Source organism: Hippocampus comes, unplaced genomic scaffold (assembly GCF_001891065.2).
Source record: "Hippocampus comes isolate QL1 unplaced genomic scaffold, H_comes_QL1_v1.1 scaffold78, whole genome shotgun sequence".
In the NCBI taxonomy this organism is placed as follows: Eukaryota; Metazoa; Chordata; class Actinopteri; order Syngnathiformes; family Syngnathidae; genus Hippocampus; species Hippocampus comes.
The window spans coordinates 2,873,296-2,897,604 of NW_017805798.1; the positions used below are offsets into that span (position 1 = coordinate 2,873,296).

The 24,309-nt window shown below is 42.4% G+C and overlaps 3 protein-coding genes across 4 annotated transcripts; 2 read left to right on the forward strand and 1 right to left on the reverse strand.

Annotated features, from left to right (window-relative positions):
- Window positions 1–688: 688 nt before the first annotated feature.
- lzts1 (leucine zipper, putative tumor suppressor 1) lies at window positions 689–7,007 on the forward strand. The gene is made up of 8 exons (XM_019885773.1): window positions 689–959; window positions 1,041–1,160; window positions 3,237–3,399; window positions 3,497–3,882; window positions 4,294–4,467; window positions 4,541–4,672; window positions 5,047–5,241; window positions 6,449–7,007. The coding sequence occupies exons 1-8, from the start codon at window positions 717–719 to the stop codon at window positions 6,965–6,967; spliced, it is 1,932 nt and encodes a 643-aa protein (XP_019741332.1). The 5' UTR covers window positions 689–716; the 3' UTR covers window positions 6,968–7,007.
- A 1,122-nt stretch (window positions 7,008–8,129) lies between these two features.
- hspb11 (heat shock protein, alpha-crystallin-related, b11) lies at window positions 8,130–13,306 on the reverse strand. Its single transcript, XM_019885777.1, has 6 exons — window positions 13,097–13,306; window positions 12,861–12,967; window positions 11,495–11,563; window positions 11,376–11,419; window positions 11,204–11,282; window positions 8,130–9,039 (listed from the first exon to the last, which is right to left on the reverse strand). Exons 1-6 carry the CDS (start codon window positions 13,186–13,188, stop codon window positions 9,008–9,010), a joined length of 423 nt encoding a protein of 140 aa, XP_019741336.1. The 5' UTR covers window positions 13,189–13,306; the 3' UTR covers window positions 8,130–9,007.
- Window positions 13,307–16,112, forward strand: smn1 (survival of motor neuron 1, telomeric). Of its 2 annotated transcripts, XM_019885774.1 has the most exons (8): window positions 13,307–13,448; window positions 14,143–14,214; window positions 14,307–14,426; window positions 14,533–14,724; window positions 15,220–15,393; window positions 15,552–15,626; window positions 15,744–15,851; window positions 15,944–16,112. In XM_019885774.1, exons 1-8 carry the CDS (start codon window positions 13,401–13,403, stop codon window positions 15,998–16,000), a joined length of 846 nt encoding a protein of 281 aa, XP_019741333.1. In that variant the 5' UTR covers window positions 13,307–13,400; the 3' UTR covers window positions 16,001–16,112. The 2 variants fall into 2 exon arrangements, with proteins under 2 accessions (XP_019741333.1, XP_019741334.1); XM_019885775.1 differs by lacking the exon at window positions 14,143–14,214 and having other exon boundaries at window positions 14,276–14,426.
- The last annotated feature ends 8,197 nt before the right edge of the window (window positions 16,113–24,309 follow it).

The following is a 24,309-nucleotide window of genomic DNA, read 5'->3' on the forward strand; positions in this document are numbered from 1 at the left end:
GCGTCCAGTAATGCTAAATGACCCTTTTAATTCCGATGTGATGTGATTAACTACATGATAGTCCAAGCCTTTGTTGCTGCGGTCATTATAAAGTGGTGAGGGGCTGAGGACCAGCTGGTGAGGGGGTGCCTCTGAGCCTGATAGCCACCACTCTCCATTCTGGGTCAGATCATGTCACACTACATCTGGGGCCTCATTGTCTTTTCCCGCGGATGGACAGAATCGCCCGCACCGCTGTGGAATTATTTGGGGGTGGGAATTACCAATGGGATTGTAAACATCAAGAATACACGCATGTTTTTTCAGTAAAATGAGAGTGAGGTATTAATCAAATGTTTGCAAGTGGTCAGTCAATGTCCTAATTTGTTTAAAAGTAGAACACAAAGGCCTATTGAGTCCAATCCAACGGTTAAGCCATAAATCGAGACACACAAAGCCGGGCACGGAGCCAACATGGGCTTTTTTTTGTTTTTTCCACTGTGTTTACTTTGGAAATGAAAGCACACCTGCTCCAGATGTTGCTTCTTCAACGACCAGGAAGCAATGAAGTTAAATAAACAACAGTTAAAATTGCTTTAAATCGGTGCTGGCATGAATTTTATGAGAGAGAAAAAAAACTAGCTCACATCTTTTAAACTTCATCGTGCTATGTTTGCAGATGAACTTCTCTGGGGTGGTCATGAGCTGAGTCAACCCTTCACTTGCCCGGCGGGAACATGGGGAGCGTCAGCAGCCTCATCACCAACGACGAACTCAATAGTAAACACTGCAAGGCGTCAGAGTTGAGGTTGAAAAACAGAGCGAATCAGCCTCGACGCAATGGCGGGTGCAGCCTTGATGACTTACTCAAGTGTAGCTTCACTCAGGCTTCCTCCTCTCTTCCTCCTTCTCCCGCCCACCTCCCTAAAGGCATCTCGCACTCCCGGTCGGGACGAAGCGAGGACTTTTTTTACATCAAGGTGGGCTCATGTGCTTTTGAATGACACATACGTGATCTTCTGTCAGATAAAGATGAGAAAAATGAATGTGTTTGACATAAGGTGAGCCATAAACCGAGGTCAGCGCACCACAGAGGAGGCTCAACAGAAGACTACATCGGTGGACGGAACGGACAGGAGAAATCCGACGAGCGACCCAAACTAATGTCAGGGACTGATGGGGTAAGAATGCAGTTATTGTCAGTCCACGTGTTGACATTGTCTTTCATGAAACATGAAACATTGAATCCGCAAATTTGTTCGCATGATTGTTGTCATCAGACTTATTGACTAATGCTTACGAACAAGCCATTATTCTTGACTTCTGCTTTCAAAACTCGTTATCCATCACTTTGTTGTGCACCGTGAGTGTAATATGTGGAAGTGACACAATTCACAAAATTCACGGTCATAATGGCCCTCTGAGGGAAACCATCACCACAATTTGTCCCGCGATTAAAATGGGTTTGACACCCCTGCTGAGTAGAACCATGCAAATTGGCCAAAAAAAAAAAGTAACAACAATGATCTTATTGTAAGTGTATGACTATTATAATTTTAAATATAGTATGTTTCTAATAGTTCATCAGCACTGGGTAGAAGCAGTTCACGTGTATTGTCGAATTGACAGGAAGTAGTTTTGGCCCCGGGATCTGACTTCCCGGTGCCCCATTATGCTCCATTAATGAGTCAGAGACTTCAGGAGTGCGCTCTTAAAATAAAAAAAAAAAAAAGCTCCTGAAACGTTTAAGCGAGAGGTCTCACAGCAGGTAGCGGACAGTTGTCGCTTGTGAACCTTCTCATTTTCATAATTACCCCTTTCCAAATGAATAACCTTGATCTACTCGGGGAAGTGATTTGAGTGCGCTGACAGTAAGGAGGTGAAAATGACCTTCTCTGAAAGCTTTTAGAAGCCTCAGGGATCCCAGGCCAAAGTTGGGGGGCAGAGGAAGCAGAAATGGGAGATAGATCAGCATCCAATTGAGCTTGGTAGATAGGGAGAGAGATTTATTTTTTCAAATCAAAAAAAGCCCCCCCCCCCCCATATCCCAGTCATGTCGTCGGCGAGGAGGAATGCTGAGCTCACAAGCATTCCTTCTTTACCTCAGCATCCCATATTATTAACAACCCAGGAAAGGGCTATTCATCTTCCTTCTGGCAGCATATGAGAGGTGGGTGGTGCGGTATACAGAATGAAGGGGGGGGGGGGAAGAAAAAGGAAGGGAGCTACTGTATGGTTCCGCTTTCTTGAACAATACAGATGGAGAGAGACTGTGGCATTCAGATCGTCCCGCATCCAACGTTTTCGTATCATGCCTGTTGTGGGAGATGTCAGTCAGTGATACAGCCTACAGCGTAATGCTAACTTGGGGTGCTATTGGGTTGACGATCCAAAAAGATGGTGGATTAGGAAGTTTACAAGACGCACTGGTGTTCTGGTTAGAACATATACAATACAGTAAGGGACAGACAACCAGTCATACTCTCAGTCACAATGTTACATAACCCATTTTAAACATCAAAAATATTAGCAGACATGTATGATCCGGGTAGAAGGTGGCCTGCGAGTGCCCACTTGATATCTCTCTGATTTTCCCAAGCTAACATTCTCATTCGCCTGTAGCTTGCAGTTCTTTGGAGACCGACTTTACCTGGTGCGGGACTCAAATCAGTGACTTCTTCTGCCATGTCAAGGTTAAGGACTATCAGCGCTCTTCTCCCTTGCGATACTTGAAAGGATGAGAGGGGCCGCTTTATCTGGCTGTCAATCAAGTCGGCTGCGTTCACGCCCACAATGTTGAAAAAAACTCCTTTTTTTAAATGCACCACGCGGCACCGGCTCGCATGAGTCTGCAAAAATATCAAAACTTAGTCTGTCCCGCCCATGCACAGATTTAGACCATGCCTCACGCCAGACTTGCGTTTGGCATTAAAATAGAGTCGGTGTCAAGCGGGCCAAGGCCTGGTGTGAATTTCCTGATCTAAGTGCATCCTAAATCAATTAGGATTGGCTCCACCTTTTCCATCTTCCATGCGGAACAGGCGGTATAGAAAATGGATGGATGGATGGATATTGTGCCAGACTCTGAAGAAAGTTAGTTGCTGGGACTTGAAGTTGTGCATCCTTGGCTCTGTCAGGCATGGGATGACGTGCATTTTGTAAGGCCGTCAGCTGAAAGGAGTTTGTGACTATGAAAAAAAAAAAAGGGCGGGAGGCGGGCAGAGCATTTCTGACAACGTGTCATTTCACTCTTCTAGACGACTGCTGAGAAGTCGCTGGTCCGATCCACTGCATACAAGCCTTTAAGTCCCAGGAGTGTATCCTCTACAGAAGCACAGCGCAACAGCCTGGACCGCATCCTCAGCCAAGTGGACAAATCAAAGAGTCCCGACATCCGACACAAGCGAGACACATCCTCTGGTCTATATCTAAACGACACCGGCCGATAAACTTCAATTATGATGTGGGTTGAATGCCAAACAAGCGTTCAAAAATCAATCCCCAACTTTCCTTTCAGGGAATCTGTCAGACTCTGGTCGCAACTCCATGTCAAGCCTCCCCACCCACAGCACTAGTGGAAGCCTAAGTGCTTGCACAGGCCCTGTCAGTCACAGCGATGGCAGCTCCGCTCCCGCCAACTGCCTCCTCAAGGGAGCTCAGCCCAATTTGTCCCCCTGGGTGAACAGTGGGGGTCGAGATGGTGGCTACATGGCTAGTTTGAGCCCCGGGGGCTTGTCATCAAAGGCTCAAAGCGACGGTGGCTCCCCGCTATCTTCACATCGGCCGAAACGTCTCTCAGAAACTGTGGGAGGGAGTCGGTCTCCTCTGACGACAGACGAGTCACTCATCGAAACGTTGGAACAAAGACTACTGGAGAGAGAGAATGAACTGCAAGAGTTACAGGTCCGAATTTGGCTCTCAAGCCGCCTCGTTGAGCTCATCGCTGCTCAACGTGCTACTTTTTTGTACTTCTTCTTTTCCTTTCCGCTTGTCCCGTTAAGGATCGGCACAGCGAGTCAACCTTTTCCATCAAAGTCTATCGTTTTCCATCAAAGTCTATCGTCTGCCAACTGCCTTCACGTGTTCCCTAATGACTAGCAACCTTCTCTTTGGTCGTCTTCTCGCTCTCGCTCGATGTTCTCGTCATTCACCAGAAAAATGGGCGCCTGTCAGTGACTGACAGACGGACTTCCCGTCAGTACTGACAGACTGCCCACCTCTGGTTAAACCGAATTATCATTTCTTCAATGGGTGATGACTGATTTCGTATCACTATCAACGTGTTTGCTGAGCTTTCGCCCAAATCAACAACAGGTGAGTTATGAGGTGAAGGAAGCGGCCACCTACAAGTTCTTCGAGGAAAGACAAAAGTATTGCGCGGACGAAATGCAAGAGTTGAACCACCGATGCTCCGCGTCGTTGCAACAAGCCTCGCAGATGGCCGCCAACAGCCGCCAAGCACTGCAGCTGCATGTCAGCCAACTCCAGGTCAGAACACCCCAACTCCTTCACACGATGGACTAAATTGTTCCCCTCTTGATGAGGTTTGCATCTCGCGCAGGCAGAAAACGAGAAACTCAAGGAGGATCTCGCAGCGCTAAACCGAGAGAGGGATCTCATCGAGCGAAGACTGAGCGCCTACGAGGAGGAGAACACGCAACTCGCTCCGACGCTCGAGGAAACTCAGTGGGAGGTGACACATGATTGTGGCATTATGGGACCTTTTTTTTTTTAAAGTCCCTGTGAAGTGAAAGTGAACACTTATGAATTTGACACACCGCAGCGAATAAGAGTGTTGCTGTTGTTGTATTGTGAAGTATCTTCCCAATTGGCAATGGGTATTTTCCCAGGACCCTGTCAAGCGAGGAAATATCCTATCCATTCAAAAATCCAACACTGTAAAATGTGTATCATGACTGGAAAGATACCAAAATGCCAGCAAGTGGTGAGAAATATATCTCTCGTTCTCCATAAGAGGAACATTTGCCGCTAAAATACTTGAACAGCCCCCAGAAGGGTACAACGCACATAACAGAGGACACTGTGATCTTTTGTGTCCCAATGTAGGTGTGCCAGAAAGCAGGCGAGATCTCCCTTCTGAAGCAGCAGCTGCGAGACAGCCAGGAGGACGTCAGCCACAAGCTCAATGAAATAGTCGGCCTAAGGGCACAGCTGAAGGAAATCACAGCCAAGGCGGAGATGCTCAAGGAAGAGAACAAAGACGGCGGCGACAGGCTACGCTCCCGCACCATCCAAGTGAAGGTTAGGTTCTTTCGGAATGTCTTTACACGCTCGGGTTCAAATTCAAACAGAGAATAATGACCTACTCTTGTTATAATTTCAGACAAAAGTACTTGGTAAGAATGTTGAGTTGCTTTTCGGTAGGTCCACTTGATGTCAAAATTTATTCAAGGACGCTCTCTGGTCATAATATCAGGGACACCTGCATAGTCACTTTTCGAAAACAAGAGCACTCCTCAGCTAAAGTGAAAGACTTTTTTTTTTGTTCTTGTCATCGCCACCCTAAATAGAGTTTCAGGGAAATAATTCAGGAGCAGCACAAGCAGACAAAACTTTTTGCACTAGTGCTCGATAAAGCTGCAAATGCCCAGTTTTGATTGACACACTTTGAGCGTATCCATTTCCACACTCATTGGTAAACAGGATTATGCCTAAATACAAACTTCATGTTCCCTATCGTGGCAATTTGTGTGAAGGATGTATTTAACAGGAGGCTCTTATTGTAAAAAAAAAAAAAAGTGTGCTACAATCAGGTTCATTATAGTTAACAAAAACTAATGAAAATAACTAAAACTGAAAAAATACATTAGAAAAATAAAATAAAAATGAAAATGCACTTAAAAAAATGAAAAGTAACTAAGAGTATATTTTTATGGTTTACAAAACTAACTATAATTATAATGGACTTAATTTTCTTTTTTTTGTCAATGAATACCATAAATGAGCGTTCAGAAGCCATTTTAAATGTATTTATTTCGGTATTGCTGCACAGCCATAGCTCTTGAGGAAGCAAGGTCAGTTGTTTGAGCGTTACTGTATTGTTTATTACACAATACTTGGTGATTTATTTTTTAATCTTGCACTGTACTCCACACATTCAAAAATTAAACTGATCCTGTCATGAACAAAAAAAAACCCAAACACCTAAACCGACGCAGTTTCGGAAAAAACTAAAAAAAACTAACATGCTTTGCTTTAAAAAAAAAAAATCATGAAAACTAGCTGAATTTCTAAAGCAAAAGTCAAAACGAAACTACAAAAATAACGACAATGACAAATCCAAAATAACCTTGATTACATTAGGAATGGAAATTTGCATTGTCTGGATTTAAAATAAATTTGGTGGATGTTTTCTGGGAAAATAGAACGGATTAATCACGTTTTTATTGATTTCATTGGGGAACGATGATTTAAAATACTTCATCAAGTCTCTTCTTTCCCAATTTAGGTGTGCCAAAATGAACTCCAGCGCAAGAAGAATGAAGCTGATCTGCTGAGAGAAAAAGTGGGCCAACTGGAGAAGGACTTTGATGAAAAGGCTAAAGACCAGAAGCCGCATCAGCGCACTTCACACCCTGAGCCGTGCGTCCAAAAACAAGCCGCAGAGCAAGTCACCACCGTCCACAAGGCAAAAGAGGAGCCTGTGGGCCAAACGCCCTCAGAACTCCTCCACAAAGAAGTGGAGAGACTCAAGAGGCAGCTCGGCGAGGAGAAGGCGGCTCAGGAGAGACTGGCAATCACTTTCGACCAGGAGAGACGCACGTGGAACAAGGAGAAGGACAAGGTCATCAAGTACCAGAAGCAGCTCCAGATCAACTACCTGCAGGTGCACAAGAAGAACCAGGACCTGGAGCGACTCATGAAGGAGCTGAATGCTGAACTGGAGGCTCGGGCGGGACTGGCCCTGGATCTTAAGTACAGCTCAGGGTTGCAGACCTATGATGATGTCATCGCCACTGAGATATGACTGCCTGCTGCCACTTGTACTTTTTTCCCTTTTTTTTTTTTTTTTTTAACACTAAAGCCTTCACAGCAGACACTGGAGGTCATTGCCATAGCTAATTATTGCTATTGTAGCGCTTAACATTTTTTTAATTAAACCAATCAAAATATAAAATTATATAATTTTGTTTTGCATGATATTAATTTATTGAAGGTTAAAATCCTTTTTGAATGCTATTTTTTTTTTGTACTTTACAGGTCCTTTCATGATTAAAATCATGTTGAATTGGCGAAATTATGATTGCAACGCAAATTATTATGACAGTTGCAAAACATTTGTCTCCACAAGCATGAAAACTAATAAAGCAATATCAACTGCATAAAATACAGCTTTTAAGACATTTCAATCAGACATTTTTGTTTTACTCGTGAATAAAATATCCCATTCAATATTCTGTTTTAATGTAAATCAATGCATATCAATTTGTTTGTTTGATTCTGCCCCTAATATTTGAAGTTTCCTGACATGTAATAGCAGTAAAGTACAACACATTTCCTTTTTTTTTGGGGGGGGGGGCTCATGTTGAGATAATGTGTGTGCGTGTAGGCAAAGGTGTGTGGAAAGGAGAGATTAATGGGTTCCAATGTGAAAAAACAGAAATAAATTCCAGGGATATAGTGAAGAAGAAATTGAAAAAGTGCTATCTCCCAGTTTATATCTATTCACTTAAACTTTCCCAACACAGCGCATTCAACTTTGTTCAATTTATTCGCTCGTATGGTATTGTTAATTTGAAAAAATTCCCAACCATATGTCTCACCATGTTTCCACTCTTTTAATATGCAACAGCAGATAATGTTTTTTTTTAATTTATTTTTTTTTTTATAAGGTTACTTGAGGTGATTAATTATCCAATTGGGAGATAATAGTTAAACAAAACAGATGATATTCCTGGAAAAAAATGTTTTAAATAAAATAAATAAATAAAAAACTGGCACATTTTGCCAAACATTTGCCAGCTAATTGAAAAAAAATCTGTTAACTGACGTCAGCACATTCAGAAATCATTTAATGGGGGAGAAAATTGCCAAAAGAGGATGTTGGAACGAGTGCAAAACTGTTTAAGATGAATAATTGCAGGATGTTTAGCAGTGATGGCGTTAAGTTGTTATGTAACATGTTTTTTTAACTTATCTTTCTAGTCCGTCGTTCAAACTCATGCTAAATTGCAGTCAGCGCACACTTTTAAGTGCCTCTGATGAGGCCTTTTCTGTCAGCCTCCTGGTGTTTTGTTTCTTTCTAGCACAAGCCTTAAGGTGCTGTGATATGACTGCTATTTGGAACTGTTCGTAATTCGCTCCACCTTGACTGAGGCCCCAATTCCAGCTCAAGAAAAAACGTCCCAAAAAAAGCAAAGCATGATGATACTACTAGTATGCTTCACTGTATGGATGGCGTTCTTTTGGACATGAGCAACGTTAAGCTTGCGCCAAATCAGACCCTAATCTATCCATTTATTGAAGAAAAAAAAAACAGGAATTAGCCCAGGAATTGAAAATGAACAAGAAACTGATGACATAAGGGTGGTCTAATCATTTTTTTCAATGTTCTGACTTTTGATTACAACATGAAAATAGAAGCACAGTCTCAAAGATATTTTACCGGGCAAACGCTGGATTCTGATTGATCACTACTAATGGATTCCAAGCATCAGCTCCGAATCTTTTATCATTCGCTCATGATGCCCACGCCCTTATTTGGACTTAAAGAATGAGATTGTTTTCCCTCTTGCCTAATCATCTCCTTCTCTTTGTGAGCTGATTGCACCAAAATCAGACATGAAATCAAATTAAAGCCCGTTGCCAGTGTGTGGCTCTTTTGTTCATGGCATGCATGGAGGATTACTCATAACTTGATAAGGACACATCCAAAGTCTGTTTAAACAGAGCAGAGGGTGAGGCGTCTTCCTGATTAGAACACATGATCACAATATATTTCGTGGAATATCTGGATTTTAGATGCGCTCACCATTTGGACACCTACACCAGCCCTGAAGGGTTTTTGTCAACAATTGAATTTATTTCCATTGACAGTATCTTTGTTGAGGAGTAGAGGATAGGAAAATCAAACACGATGTTAACATCTATACGTGTGTGTGTTCTTGCATAAACATAATTGGTGACCTAAGTGGGTGCTGAAAATATAATCCAAGCATCTACCCATCGGTAAAGAAAAACACTCAAAAGATTTCTCCCAAAGTTTGTAAGAACTTCATTCATCCCATCCGTTTTCCACGGCGCTTGCTCCCACCCCCCGTCGCAGGATCGGCCCTGGTAGTAATGCTTTGTGCTATAATGAGTTGCGGTCCAGCGGGCATCTCCGTGTCATTGGACGGCCGTTAAGAAAGCCCCGAAAAAGACACCGGCCGATAACCGAAGCCTGCCCTGCGGTGACATGATAATGACACTCTCATATCCTGCTGTGATTCTCCTCATCGGCTGACAGTCAAGAACAAAAGGGGGGCCTGAATTCATTAGCGCAGGGGCGGCGCATTTGCAAACCATACTTACCGCACCATATTCAGATTCCAAAGCGTGTTCACGGGGAATATCCTGACTGATGACCAAAGCCCCCCTGCTACTATAAATAAGCCGTCCAGGTAAATAATGAATGAGTCAATAACGGTGTAACAGTCGCCGCTATGACCTCATTACACTCACATACTCAAATGTGCTATATCGCGACCATACCCATGAGCAATTAGTTGCTCCTTAAATATCAGGGGGCTTGTTATTTAGCCCGCTATTTTATACTTTTATTGGTTTATTCAAAGAGCCGCGCTACAGGGCCGCCTCGGCAAATCCCCGACCTCCTCTGCAGTCAGCAAAGTAATTGGGGAGGGAGTCCCAGAGGGTCCTCGCGCGCGCGCTGCTCAACCTGATAAGATGACATGGCAGTGGAGGGAGATTGGGGCAAAGTATAGTGCGGCTGTGTGGAGGATGGGAGTACCGAGTGTGCTTGTGCACATGCATGCGTGAGCTAAAGCGAATAGGTTTGCGGTCTTTGGAGACTTAACTGCTTGGCTGGGAAACCATCTGGAGCCCACTACCCTCCGATTGCCGCACCCGTGCCCCCTCAGCCACCCCCCCTCCACCATTCCCTTTTCTATTGGGATGTCAATATCGATGCATGGGAGGGAGCCTGTCCAGATGCCAATTCAAGCCTCCCTTCCCCTTCAGCTGAAAATTTGTTAATTAACTGTGTCTCTCTCTGAGAGAGAATGAGAAAGAAATGCCCTTTGTATCTGTGCCATTCCGCGCAAGCCAGCTCTTTTTCTGAAGCTTTGCCAAATTAGCAGGAACAGATGAAAACGCTGTGAAAGGTCTCTTCTGTGAATCCATATCTTTAATTAATTGGGGTTGAACTCAGTCAGAATATGGACCGGGCGCATTCTAAACGACCAACGAAGAAGCAGCAGCATCTAGAATGAAGATTCAAACTGAGAACCTCTCAAGTATGAGGCGAAGGTGCTAACCACTAGTCCACCATGTGCGCCAGTCACATAAAATGTTTCGCTCACATTTTAAAAGGTTTTCCATTTCTTTGTCAATACTGGCTTACACAATGTTTTCAACAAAATGTAATCTTGATAGTTATCATTTATATCTTAAACACAAACTGGCTGTCTTTTTCCACATTCTTGTGTCACTAGATAAAACAACAAAAATTGCTTTCACTCCAAATGAGGGCAGGGTAGAAATAATTTATAGAGCAGCGCGGAGGAGCAAGAGTTTCATGTGTCTGAATCTCCGTTCCACCGGATTGTACAGCGGATATAAAAAGTCTACACACCCATAAGATCAGCTGTTTTTGTGATATAAGACAATATCTTAAACTTTTTTTTAAATGACCAATCACATTCAACCTCATGTAAGATAGAAAGAAGTCAGCACATTCAAAGTGCCTGTGATTGACCCCCAAATCAAGTTCAGGTGTTCTAGTAGGCTTTTGCCGGCATTTTTGTTACTAGTAGAAGCCTGGAGGTTTTGGGCTAACACTGCGATTACAAAGTGTTCATACCAGTAATTCCTGCCACCTTGTCTATGGACCCAGTTTGGGTTAGAGAAAAACAGCTAAAATGGTGAAGCCACTACCATGCCTCACTGTACCACCAGACCAGAACACATATTCCCAGTAAGATTTTGTGATGGCCCAGTGAACAGTGGTGTGCAGACTTTTATGTCAAATGAACATTCACACCTATTTTGTGCACCGCAACGAAGTGATCGTATCCTGAGGTGATGATAAAACGAAGGTGAGTTGCATTGCTTCCGCCGAGCTGGAAAACAAACACAAAGTAAGGAAAACAAGTTAGGATTTGCCCCCAAGTTCATTTCATTAATTAAGTTTGATATGATCATGTTGAACCTACTGAAATAGAATTTGTCTGAAGCTGTCCCTCTGTGAGTTTCAGTTCTGCAGGAAAAACTGTTAATTAGGATTTGTAAAGCAAGTGAGTGACTAATACATGCATATATTCATCATCCCTACCTTTCTCTTCAACAAACTCAAAGTGAGAGGCGTTTTCCGATGTGTTCTTTTCTACTTTTAGATGCTTGACTGCAACAAACAAAGCGAGGGGGAAGAGTCATCAGGCCTGTCCAGAAGATTTAATTAACTCATCACCAAATTTCACTAAAATGAAATGAACAATGGCTGTGTTTAGATTTAGGATACAGCCTTGGAGAACATCTAACAAAGCGTGACTCATCTGTTAGGCTTTGTCTGAGGGCATCATTATGGAAGAGGCGAGACCCTATTTTAACTCATTTTTAGGAACACCTGAAGCCTTGAAAAGAATATAACTATTTATGCTGCATTAACCAACCTTGATTTTGACTCGGAATGACACGCATGCACGTGACGTCACTCTCCTGAGTGAAAGAAAAATCATAAATGTCAAATCTAAATCACATTCACATTTTGATTTTGGTTTGACGTTTAGAGAACCCAATTGCAATTAAGTCGAGACGTTGTGTTAAACATGCTGTAAATATAAACAGAATACCGTACATCCATCCATCCATTTTCTGATCCGCTTTATCCTCACTCACGAGGGTTAGGGTGTTCTGGAGCCTATCCCAGATGACCACGTAGGCGGGGTACACCCTGAACTGGTTGCTAGCCAATCGCAGGGCACACGTAGACAAACAACCATTCACAACCATACCTGAGGACAATTTAGAGTGATCAATTAACCTGCGGTGCATATTTTTGAAATGTGGTAGGAAACCGGATTACCCAGAGAAAACCTTTTGTTGGTTTTTTTTTTTTTTTTTCGGTTGTTGCTTGATGTACAGCATCAGCTATTCTACTGTCCGGAGTCTCTGTTGTTGTATTTTGCACTTAATAATGCGCCACACATTTTCAGATAGGTCTGGACTGCAGGCAGGCCGGTTGAGTACCTGCACTCTTTTGCTACAAAATTGTAACACATGCAGACTGTGGTTTGGCAATGTCTTGCTGAAATAAGCAGAGGCATCCATGAATAAGACGTTGCTTGGACGGCAGCAAATGTTTCTCCAAAACCTGGATGTACCTTTTAGCATTAAAGGGAAGGTTAACCCTCAAAGAATGTCTTTACAAGAACATGTTGTATGCAGCCTCACTAGTCTAAACATTTTGTTCGATTTAGCGTTCAAGTTTTAACACTTAACATTTATTGAAATATTTCATAACTGGATTTAAATCATTAGCACATCTGTAAATTTACAACTATTCTTGTAAATCTGCAAAAAAAAAAGTGATTCTCAAACAAATCACACCATTTTTTACAATGAATGTTTGAAGATAAATGTGACAGTGTGAATGAAAAGTGAGTCTAATCGTTCATGTTCGATTTATTTTTTCAACCCACCGTTATAGCTGTCCAAGGTTACTGAAGAAACGTTTGTCATTTCTGCAAAGCGAATGATGAATTCCTGAGGAAACATTCCCGTGGACATCCAAAATGTGTTGGCGTTTCTGGTTCAAAGACATTAAATAGCTGGTAAAACTCCCAGGTCCCAAGTAAAACTCGGACTGCACTCGACCAATTTACAAATCAGTCCTGTCATAACAAAAACAAAACTCACTGAGGAGAGAGACCCTTACCCGTCAATCATATTTTCCGGCGGGTGGTTCTCGTCGTTGGAAGCAGCCACAACAACTTTCAGCCCCAGAGAACGAATAGATGACTCATTCATGGTGCAAGAATGACAAACAACACAAAATACAACCCCAAATGTGGTCTGACGCGCAGTTTCGCTAAAACACACAAACAACCATGCGTTGCTAGGCTAACCCTCTGCGTCGCATGAAAAATACGTCATTGCGTGCGCCTACGTCACATCTTCGACGCGTGTAGCTCGTTCGCTGTTAAACAACTAGCTGTGAATTTAGCCACTGTTTTATATAAATGGCGAATGGATGTAAAGACGCGCTATTCATGCGGGGTACCGGCCAGGTGAGTCACACTGTTGTGTATTAACACTATTAAATTATAATCTGCACGTCGAAGAACGCTATGCTTGTGTACGACATTAGAGAGAGCGATTTTGGTAAGCTAACAAACCAACGCGCTACAGTCATTTAAAAATTCCGTACAAAATCAAGATAGAAGATACTCCGAAAATACGTCATGGTTTGGTAGACTATTATATTGTCTCGCTGGACGAGAGGGACTGAATTATGGAAATAGTTCGAAACCACTGCAAAGTGCAACTTTTTAAAATAGTGTCCTGCACACGGTCCGGTTTGATGGACTGTTTCGGCATATTTATAAATTGGAAAGATTAATTTACAGGAGGGCCACCACTGACTAACAGCCAGATCTTTTAAAGATAATTCAAGTGATACAAATATCATTTTCCTTTGATAAACATGAAGAGAGAAAAATGCATAAATTTCTGGCCAACCTCTAAGTCAATATAACTCTCTTAATCTTTATACTATATTTGGTATAATTGGAAAGTTTGGTAAACGCATACACATATAATAACCGTGTTAAGTGCTTTCAAGGGTACTCATATTTTGGTTATTATATTTAAGGTAGCTCATTGATTGACCGCTGTTACAGAGACACACATTGGCAAAAATACGTATCATCATGCATATTCAAATGTTTATTCAAGTGAAATATTTTATTTTCCTTTTTCTAGAGTGATGACTCTGATATTTGGGACGATACCGCCTTGATAAAAGCATATGATAAGGCTGTTGCATCATTTAAGGTAACAAAAAAAAAAGATGATTTGATGCAGGTTGTTTTTTACTTGTTTTGTTGGTTATCAGACTCACAGATATGCTCTTGTTGACATGCCAGACGGCCCTTAAGGGGGAGGATGAGCCACAAGCGTCAGGCAAAATCCCACCAGGAAAGAAGCGCAAGAATAATAAAACGAAGAACAGCAGGAAAAGAACTAATACATTGACAGATAAAGAGGTGAGGATGTAAATGAAACATGCTCGTTACTGGTGGTAATAAAGAGAAAGTAAGAAATTACATTTCCTAATGATACAAGCCTAATGTATCGTTGTTCTTGTTACAGTGGCAGGTTGGAGATTCTTGCTGTGCGTACTGGTCAGAAGACAGTCAACTATACTCGGCGACCATCTCCTCTGTCGACAAGGAGAAGGGCACATGCATCGTTGTCTACACAGACTACGGCAATGAGGAAGAGCAGAACCTGGAAGACTTGCTTTCGCAGATCTCTGAGGACGATGAAGAAACCAAAGCCACGGTAGAATACGAGATTTGATTGTGCAAGCATCTCTCTCTTCAGGATTTGCTTGAGTTGCTACCTTATTTGACTCGGGCAAACACCATGAAAATGAAAGCTTTCTGAAATCTCACACGCTCACTCTTCTCTGGCAGGCATTCATATTTTGCTGTGAATGATGCAAGTCTATGTGCCTCTGTTATGGGTCAGTACTTTATTAGGGCTAAGGCATCTGTACATTTTCTTTCTACAGTAATGAATTTAAATATACTGATTGTCCCAAACGTGCCTTTCTTTTTTTTTTTTTCCTTTTCCAATTCCATTTCAGGTATAATATGTACAGACAGGATGCCATCAGCATTTAATAGCTTCGGCTTTGTAGTTTTTGCCAGCAGTTTTGGCTCACCAAATGATATTGGATCAGTGAAAATGCTCAAATTAGGCCCGATTGTCGGCTTGTGTGTGCTCTACTTCAAAAAAATGTGACAATGAAGATGTATTTTTCTCACAATTTAGAAACTAGAGGCGGAATCTTCCACAGAGGAGAGTGACCGGTCTACAGAACCAAACCAGCACAAGCAACAGCCACACAGTAAAAGCCAAAAGGGAAAATTCCCCAAGACACCTCCCCCGATGTGGGCTCCTGGATTCCCTCCCCCATGCCCACCTCCCATGCCGCCATTCAGACAGGTAAGATCACGTTGCCATGAATAGTTCAGTCACCAAATTGTGCTTCTCGGTTACTGTGCTCTATATTTGTGGCGCAGACATCTCATCAACTTGTACACCACCTCCCATTGTGCAGGGGTACCGAATAAAATGGTTTTCTCACTTTTTTTCACTCCCAGGGTAGGAAAGGGCATTCTGGTGGTCACGGGCATGTACCTCCCCCCTGGCCTCCTATGATGCAATTCGGCCCGCCAGTGAGTTTAATGACAGTTGTAATAAACGTGTACATTTTGTGATTGAAGTCAAATATTGATACTGCACGGATTTACTGCAAGTCAGCTTCTTCCATTGCTCTCGGTTTTTACCTTCAGATGATCCCTCCGCCTCCGCCCATGAGTCCCGACATGGGAGACGACGAGGCCATGGGCAGCATGCTCATCTCCTGGTACATGAGTGGCTACCACACAGGCTACTACTTGGTATGGATTGTTTCATTGATTAATGCGTATCTGGTACATTCTAAAATTATTTTCTGGTGGGAATTTTATTTGAATAAACTGTACTTTTGTAGGGTTTGAAACAAGGTCGCAATGAAGCTGCCAAATGGACCAAGCCGCATCAGAAATGAAAAAAAAAAAAAAGAATGGTGGCCAATATACTTGTTCGTTTACATCAACCGATGCAGGACAGTTTTGTATTCTATGTAAATAGATTTAATAAAGCATATTCAATAAACACTCTGTAACTGCCTCAATATTTTCTCTTAAAAGGCTTCACTGACAGTATCTTTTACACTCTATTTTCCATGCAAACTAATACAAGAGGTTCATCATGCCTTCATAAAGACGACAATTTGCTCTCGGAAGACGATTCTTGTGTGGTGTACTTAATGAAGGTGACTAGAACGCAGGATAACAGACATGCATGAGCTTGTAATGGCATGCCTTGTCCAGCAGAAGTCAGACTCGTATAAAGGAGTCAAAACATTACCGTGAAGTCGGTATGCAGAAGATGCAGAGAAACAAATCTTGTCACAATTTTGCATCCATCTCTGCGACCTCTAATCCAGAAAGAAAGCACTGCATCTGTCACTTTTTACACCCTGGATCAGGAGCTATGCAGGAACATCTGGCAGACATGATTACAGTGTGGAGACACATCAGTGAAAGTAATCCCGCAAACCCTCAGGACATTGGCACCGAAGTGATTTACTAGCGAGAGAGAAATTGAAAATATATGGAGAAAGTTAATGGAGGATGTTACAGTATAGTGCACGTTTCCATATTGTACATTGGTAACATCCCTGAGCGACATGAAAGCGAGGCAAACGAATGCAAATGACACGTTGACCCAATTGAATTCCACTCGTCTTCAGTGCCATTTGTTATTTGTCATTTCCCTTGATCTGGCATCCTAAAAATGGTTCCTATTGTCAAAAGAGTTGTGAAAGCACTCTATTCCCTTTTATATTTAGAATATAGACGACCACATGATTGCAGACTCGAAAGCCACAGTCATTCCTCTGGGTCCTCGATGCTTTGGTTCACTGAAAAGGAAGGAAAATGTTAAAAAATAAAAATGCTGGTGAGATGACAGTTGCTCACTCCCTCTTCTCTGGATCTAAGCTGCATGGGTGGCGTATCATGCAGTGCATTTAGAGTACATACAAGTGTGAGGAAGAGGGATGAAATCGTCTTTTGTGGAAAAGTCTCCCTGCATGCTTGTCTCATCCATTTTTTTTTTTTTTTTTTTGCGCCATGTGATCACCATCCTCCAGCTGCTCCACGGTCATTTTTTTTTTCCTTCTTCCATGATCAGCAGTTCCTTTGTTGATGCCATTTTGTAACCCCGTGCCACTGCGTCAGTGTTGACTAGCCGTCATGTTTGTTTTTGCGACGAGTGGGCAGAAATGTGAGCGGAGAGTAAAATGGAGCAGTTACCAACAAAATATAGTTTGCGGGATTGACGAAAAGAAGATGCAGATAAAAGCAAACCTATCTTTTCCTTCCAGACGGGTTTGAAATGTGCCATGACAAAGCACACGCATAAGCGCATTGCTTGTGTGAAGCTGAGCTGCCCAAAGGGCTCACTCACATGGAGTCTCCGAGAGGAGTTGAAAGGCGGGCAGGTCCGCTTGGAGAAAGTATCCCTCAAACCTCAAGCTCCCAATATCTGTCTACCCCCTACTGACCAGCGTGGCGTGAGACCTGTAAACATAATCTGCAATTCACACACACAGTCTGGGAGCAACACACACACACCTCCCAGTGAGATCACATTGCAGCATGAGATGCACAGCCGAAAGCTATTTACGCAAGCACCCATCAACAAACAGCCTGCTTCTAAATAACATATTTTGGGGCAACTGCAAATGATTTATCTTGGTTTATTTGTTTTTAAACCAGAAAAACCCTACCATTTGAACAGAGGTGTGTAGACTTTTGATACCCGGTGTCAAAACAACAACTGGGATGCCTTCATGAATTTAAATAGACATGCAATTATTTGGAAACACTTTCTTTGGACAGATGAGATCAAGGCAATAAAATGTTCATGATCCAAAGCATACCACATCATATGTCAGGAAGATTGTCAGGAGTGTTTATTGATACCTTGACTGTAGACAGCAGTAACAATATGATTTGTACCGGTAAGGTGTATTAAATTCGTGTAAAAGGGTGTCCCATCAGTCTAATGATTTAAAAAAAAAAAAAAACATTAGGAGAGATTGAAATCATTTGTGGCGGTGTATAAAAGTAAACCGTTTACGAATGATGCCATTGTCCAAATACTTCTGGGCCTAACCGTAAATGACATAAACTGCTCCAAAAAATTAAGGGAAAACTTGGAGTTACATTGTGCTGTTTAAGTGTTCCCTTTATTTATTTCTTTGAGCTGTATATAAACATCGGTTGCTTGTGGTCCCCGAAATGTGCACTTCACACCAAAATAGGCCTACTGGATAAGGCCAGTAATTTGACTAATACACTCAAGTTAACTGTTCGAAGTCTGTTATCAAGGCGTAAAAGTCAAGTGTCAAGGGACCAAATGTATCAATGACAGTTATTGTACCACTCAAGGCAGAATGTGGTAACTTTTTAATGAAATGGCCTAGAATCCCATTTTCTGCAGAGTGCAATAATTGCTTTTGAGACAGGAAGGCTACAAAAAGGATGAATGTAGCTATGGGAACGCTGACATGCCCCAGAAATGACCTTGAGGTCCATTTTTGTGAATCCGCATGTTTACATTGACCTGTTCTATTGTGAGACTCTAGCGAGCGTGCATGCATTCCTCCTGTGGGGTTTCATCTACCCAGCAGGTTTCCGTTACCATGTGGCTGTGGCCCCTGCTTCACTGTGACTGATCCTCCCTGACACTCTGACCTCCGCGAATTCCACTCACAGCAGGTCCAGTAAATAGCTGGTGCTGCCAAGGATTGACAGCCATATTCCATCCTCTTCAATTAACTGTTTATGTCTTTAAAAAGACTACACTGGCAGTTAAAAGAGACACTTAGATTAATTTCTCTTAAACTATTGTCTTGTCATTTTGCCATTCTTCATTCTGCCAAACAAAAAAGAACTGAAAGAGGCTACAGTAAAGGCCTGGAAAAACATTTCAAATGGTGAAAGTGTTACAGGTGTTATTTATTCATTCCGTGAAGGAAACTAGATTAGCAGCACAAGTCACAATTACACCAAAAAAAGGTGCAACCAACAAGTGAAAAAAAGAAAAGCAGCATTGCAAATATCAATGAATATAGAAACCTTTCATTTATTAAAAAAATATATTTATTCGTTAAACAGTACACAACCACCTTACTGAATTATGTTGCCAAGTGCTCAATAAATGCCAACAATTGCCAAAATGTACAGATAATGACTAAAAAAGTGCTTTATTATTATGAAGAAGCCGGTTGGATTGCGAAAGTGCATCAATTTTTTTCCGTTTTTTTTTTCCTTTTTTTTCTTGTAAATATTCCAATTCTTTAAACTGCAACAATCATTTGAATTTGAGTGGATTCATTCAGTTCCTCCTTCAAGTGTCATCTTTCTCATTGAAAAAGTTCGACAGTATTGGCTGTGAGGGGGCACGGTGGAAGTGTTTGTGAACGGGGAAGGGCAAACTTTGCTCTCGGGCTCCGGCACTTTAAGGTGACCACACAACGAAGGACACACACGTTTTTCGTGAAAGTTGCCTGAGAGGAGGAACAAAACTCCTCTTTCAACTTCCACTTTTGAAAGCGTAGCTTTCTCCGTTCGACCTACTCGCTCCCCGGTGGGGGCACCCTTGTGTGCGCCACCTGGATCCCAGTTCGGCATCTCGTTTTCGGATTGAACTCTTTTTTCGGACTCCCGGCGGTTTGTGGATAAAAAGTCCCAGCGGGAGCCTGCGTGTTGAGGCTGCCAGCAAGTATGTTTTGTCGGAATCAAACAACCCGAGCCACGGTTGCCCGCGGTTCGGCTCTTGAAATGGAGATACGGCGAGGGAAGTTCAGAAAGAGTCTTTACGTGAAGACATCACAGGTAGGCAAATCATCAACACGCCATGGGGGTACACGATCTATTTATGTCTCTCTTTCTATCATTGTACTTTTGCGGTACTTTATTACATCATGCATCATTCAAAATGCTTCATTTTAAGTTGCGTTTGTGTGTTAAATGATTCTGTTCAAGGGACAGTGTGTTTTAAAAAAAAAGTTGATTTTTCAATGTTAATTATTTCAAAATCCTGATATTAATTTCAACAATATGCAAAAAGTGTTGTCTCACATCAGCGTAATTTTTTCAATATAATTGTTGATGAAGTAATCGCTAATTATGTGACACAGGGCGCGCCTCCCCTACAGGAAGCTGCCATACTTTCTTCTACGGAGACAAATTTAGCAAACGTAGTACCTCAACATGACGTACTCTGCATAATTGTTTATAAAGAAATTGTCTTGGTAACATAATTGGTGTTTATTGAATACTAGCATTCTTGCTAACATGTTTTATATCTGGAAACAAGACCAATTTTGTTCACAATTATGAAGAGTCTGCGTAGTGCTCAATAGCGCCATCTGGTGAGGCCAGATGGCGCTATTGAGCTAACTGGAGGTCTCGCTCATGTTGAACGAACACATTTGGCCTGCTCTTTTATCTCATTTCGAAGTCACACTCGTGCATTTAGCGCTGCTTTGTTGCTGTTTCGCTTTAATTACACTCGAGAGCTGCACTGCATTATGCCTGTCGCCAAATAAAATTTTAATTGCCTTTCCTATTTAGACTACTCTTTCCTACTACCGAATTTAGCATTTTTCTCCCCTTAAGCGAAACAATGTAATAACCCAGCAGGGATTTGAGTGTTTTTGGTGTCCAGTTGTGGATTGGTAAAAAACTAAAACTTAATTTCATTTTCCATCTTCTGCTTAATATTCCGCATTGGTTTAGTAATATAATTGTGCTGGGATGCTTGCGCCAGAAGTAATAATGGTCTATTTTGAATTATATGCTTATATTTTCTTCTCCTAGATACCTTTTCTCAGCAATTTCAAACGTGTGTGTGTGTGTGTGTGTGTGCATGCGCGCGCATGTGCGTAGCAACAAATTGACATTTGCTGACACGGGATACAACTGTATCCCCCAAAAGTTGAGAACTAGGTCAAAACTCAGCTGTTGATCACCAGATGCGGCTGCATCCCACTTCCGGTCCACCCTGTCAACATCTGCTTCGTGCTAGCTCCTGTATTTCAGCAGGACAGATTGTCTCAGAAGCCTTTCTAATCTAAACCTCCCGACCACTTTTACACAAACTTCTCTTGACTGCTCTGATGGGAAGTTATCCTTGGCGGTTTCTCTTCCTGCCTTCTGAGGCTGGTTCCATAGCTGCTGTTTGGTTAGGAATTCCACAGTCATAAACAAAAGCGATTTGTTGTGCACATCGAGCGAGTAAATGCTGTTTCGCAAAAGAAATCAAATGAGGACATCCCCGTACACCACGCGAGTAAATGCTGTTTCGAAGCTGAAATGACAGCAAAAGAAATCAAATGAGGACATCCCCGTACACCATTCAAATATTTCCCCCAAGAACTGTGAGCCAAATCAATGACATTTTTATACATTCTCTGGCTGTCTCTTACCTTATAAGAAGCACCCTGTGCTGGAGGTTTGTTATTGAGGGTATGGTATGTAGTCGTGTGTGAGGGTGTGTTTGGGGTCTGAACTGTAAATTGAAGCTTGAGGAATGTTGATGGTGCAATACAGAAAAAAAAACGGTTAAGGATAAGACATCGATTCTGTCTCTCCATTTCCAGTACTGAGTCTCTGACCATTCACGCCTTCTTTTAGCTTATTTATTGGCGGGGGTGCATTCATCTCACAGGAAGCCAACTTTTTAACCTCTGGAAGTCATGCACACTCCATCGTATATTGATCTATTGTCACAAGTCATGCCGCGTGCGCTGCAGAGTTCACATGTGACACATGGGGAGCCCTGCATTTCCCGGGGGTGCAGTAGTTGGTAAAGCACGAGGTTATTATAGAGGAGTGGATGATGATTTGATTTACACGGTTTGCTGAGTGATCAAAGTCAAGCGGTAACATGCTTTCACTGTGTTCCCACTGCAAGTTTGTCGGAAACGGTACAAAAATAATTGAAATTGACGGTCAGGAGAAAGCTATGACACATTGCCACAAATGTGGGATATGTATTTTCCGCACAAAAGGGGTCTCCCCCCCCATGTAATTTGAAAGCAGAAAGTGGAGTGAACCAGAAGGCTTTGGTACGCTGAAGGCAGGAGGCAGAAGTGTCAGAGACACATTAGTGTCACCTGCAATGCTGGTGGCTCTGTCGGTCAGGCAGGTGTTGAAATTGTCTGTGAGGAAGGGTAGAAGGGCACACGCTTGCTTGCTGTCTTTATTTCACACTTGTCTTTTGTCAGGAGGCACTGCAAGCCTCTGTACCATACAGTGATGCAGCCAGTGATGACACTCTCAATTAGAGCTGTAACAATTAATCAAAGAATTCAAGTAGCGTACATACATGAGGTGAATCAAAATTGCTGCTTTGAAGCATCTAAAAAAAGTGGGCTGAGCATACATCCCTGTGGAGCCCCTGCACTCAAGGTGATGATCTCGGAGTCTTTTGTTACGGCCTTGATAAAAGTCGAGCACGTGGTTACAGTCGGAGGTTGTGGACTCCCAAGAGTTTTGTGTGAGCTGCTGGGGATTCATTGTGGTGAATGCTAAACTCAAGTCTGAATGAAGCAGATTTAACAGCCTGCCTCTTCTTGCACCGTGCCAAAGAATATCTAATTTGGGTGCGCTCCTCAATGAAAGCCTTTGAGGTAGTTTGCAGAGGAATCAATGGTTTATTATCAGCACACCGCTTTAGGCTGAACCACTGTTGCTCGAAAAGTGACTGCTCTGTAATTTAATTCTATGCTTATTATAGACAAAAACTCTTGTTAGGACACAACTTCAAGTGTGCAGAGTTGACCTTTAAATTGGTTTGATGTTCAGTCACTGGACATATCATCCGCGATTGGTGAAAAGGCCGAGATAGTCGGCCAGTGAGCATTGAATCTTTTTATGTATTTATTTTTTTTAGCGATTTTGCTGGAGGCGGGTGGCAAATGGAGCTGAGAGCCCGGCTGTGTCCAACTTAATGGCTGCTATTTTTATTTGAGAAATATTGTGGAATGAGGCTGCTGTTTTTGTGTGAGGATTTGGAGGGAATGGCCCATTTCGGGTTGAATCAACTGCTTGCAAGGCACCGGATTAGAATTTGATTGCAAAATGTAATGTATGATTGATGATCTGGTGGCTGTTTTCTGGCTCCGCACCATCTGTGCTCCTCGGGAGAAGGGGTCATAGTGGTCAGGGAGTCAAAAACAGCAAAAGAAGCCAAGCAAACAATTCCGCGCACCTGCAGTGTTTGTATCTAAATCTCTTCACTCGCTATCCTGTTGATCGGCTGCATGCTTCCTGCGATGGGCGCGAAAGAGAACTCTGCTCTTTGCATCAGGCCTTTCGTCCTTTCCTCGATGCTCTCTAAAATCTATTTTGTCAGCTGAAGCCACCCAAGAGTACGCCAAAACACCCGTTATAATAATTAACATGGAATGTACTCTATTTTAAAGCCTTATGTTATTTTCTAACCCGGTGATGCTTACCAACCACTCCACTGTGGTTACCACCAACTTTGCACGGCCTGAAAGTGGTTAGGCTAAAAAGTGTGTGTGTGTAAGATGGCGCGCCCTTTTGCCCACAGTTCTCTCCAAGATCTTTGAGTTGGCTATTGAAGACACATTTTACGACGTCGTGTTTAGAACTTTTGGCTTCTCCATCTCCCTGAAACAAGTCAGAACACTGTCAATGCTGAGCAAATCGGTGTTACTTTGTTTTCATGAACCAAGTGCAACAACCTCGGATCGTGAAAGGAATCTTTTGAGCGGATGATTCACAATAACGGAGTCGTTTTGCTCAACTGAGTCTAAAATCATATGGTAGTATGAGTGCTGGGAGGAAAATGAGGTTCATCGCATATGTCAGTTTTGTACTTCTTCACGATACGTTTTTATTTGACGTCCGACTAAATTCTGACGTGTATGGACGTCAAAGACCGACAGCCTTCTGTGCTGAGTGTTTAACGAGGCTTTGCCAAGACCTGATGATGAACCAAGTTCACAAAAGTAGATTTGCCTGTCCACCTACACACACAAACAGAGAGAGAGAGAGAGAGAGAGAGAGAGAGAGAGAGAGAGAGAGAGAGAGAGAGATGTTGCCAGGGCAACACTTCTGCCAGAAATAAATAAATAAATAAATAAAAGCAAAACCTCTTCGACCATGTGCCAGTTGAGGAAAGAGTGGTGTCCAAGGAATGACAAAATGCTCTTTCAGCGCGTCAAAGGAACTCTGTGTACCCGTTCAACAATGGACCCTCGCTGCTCCG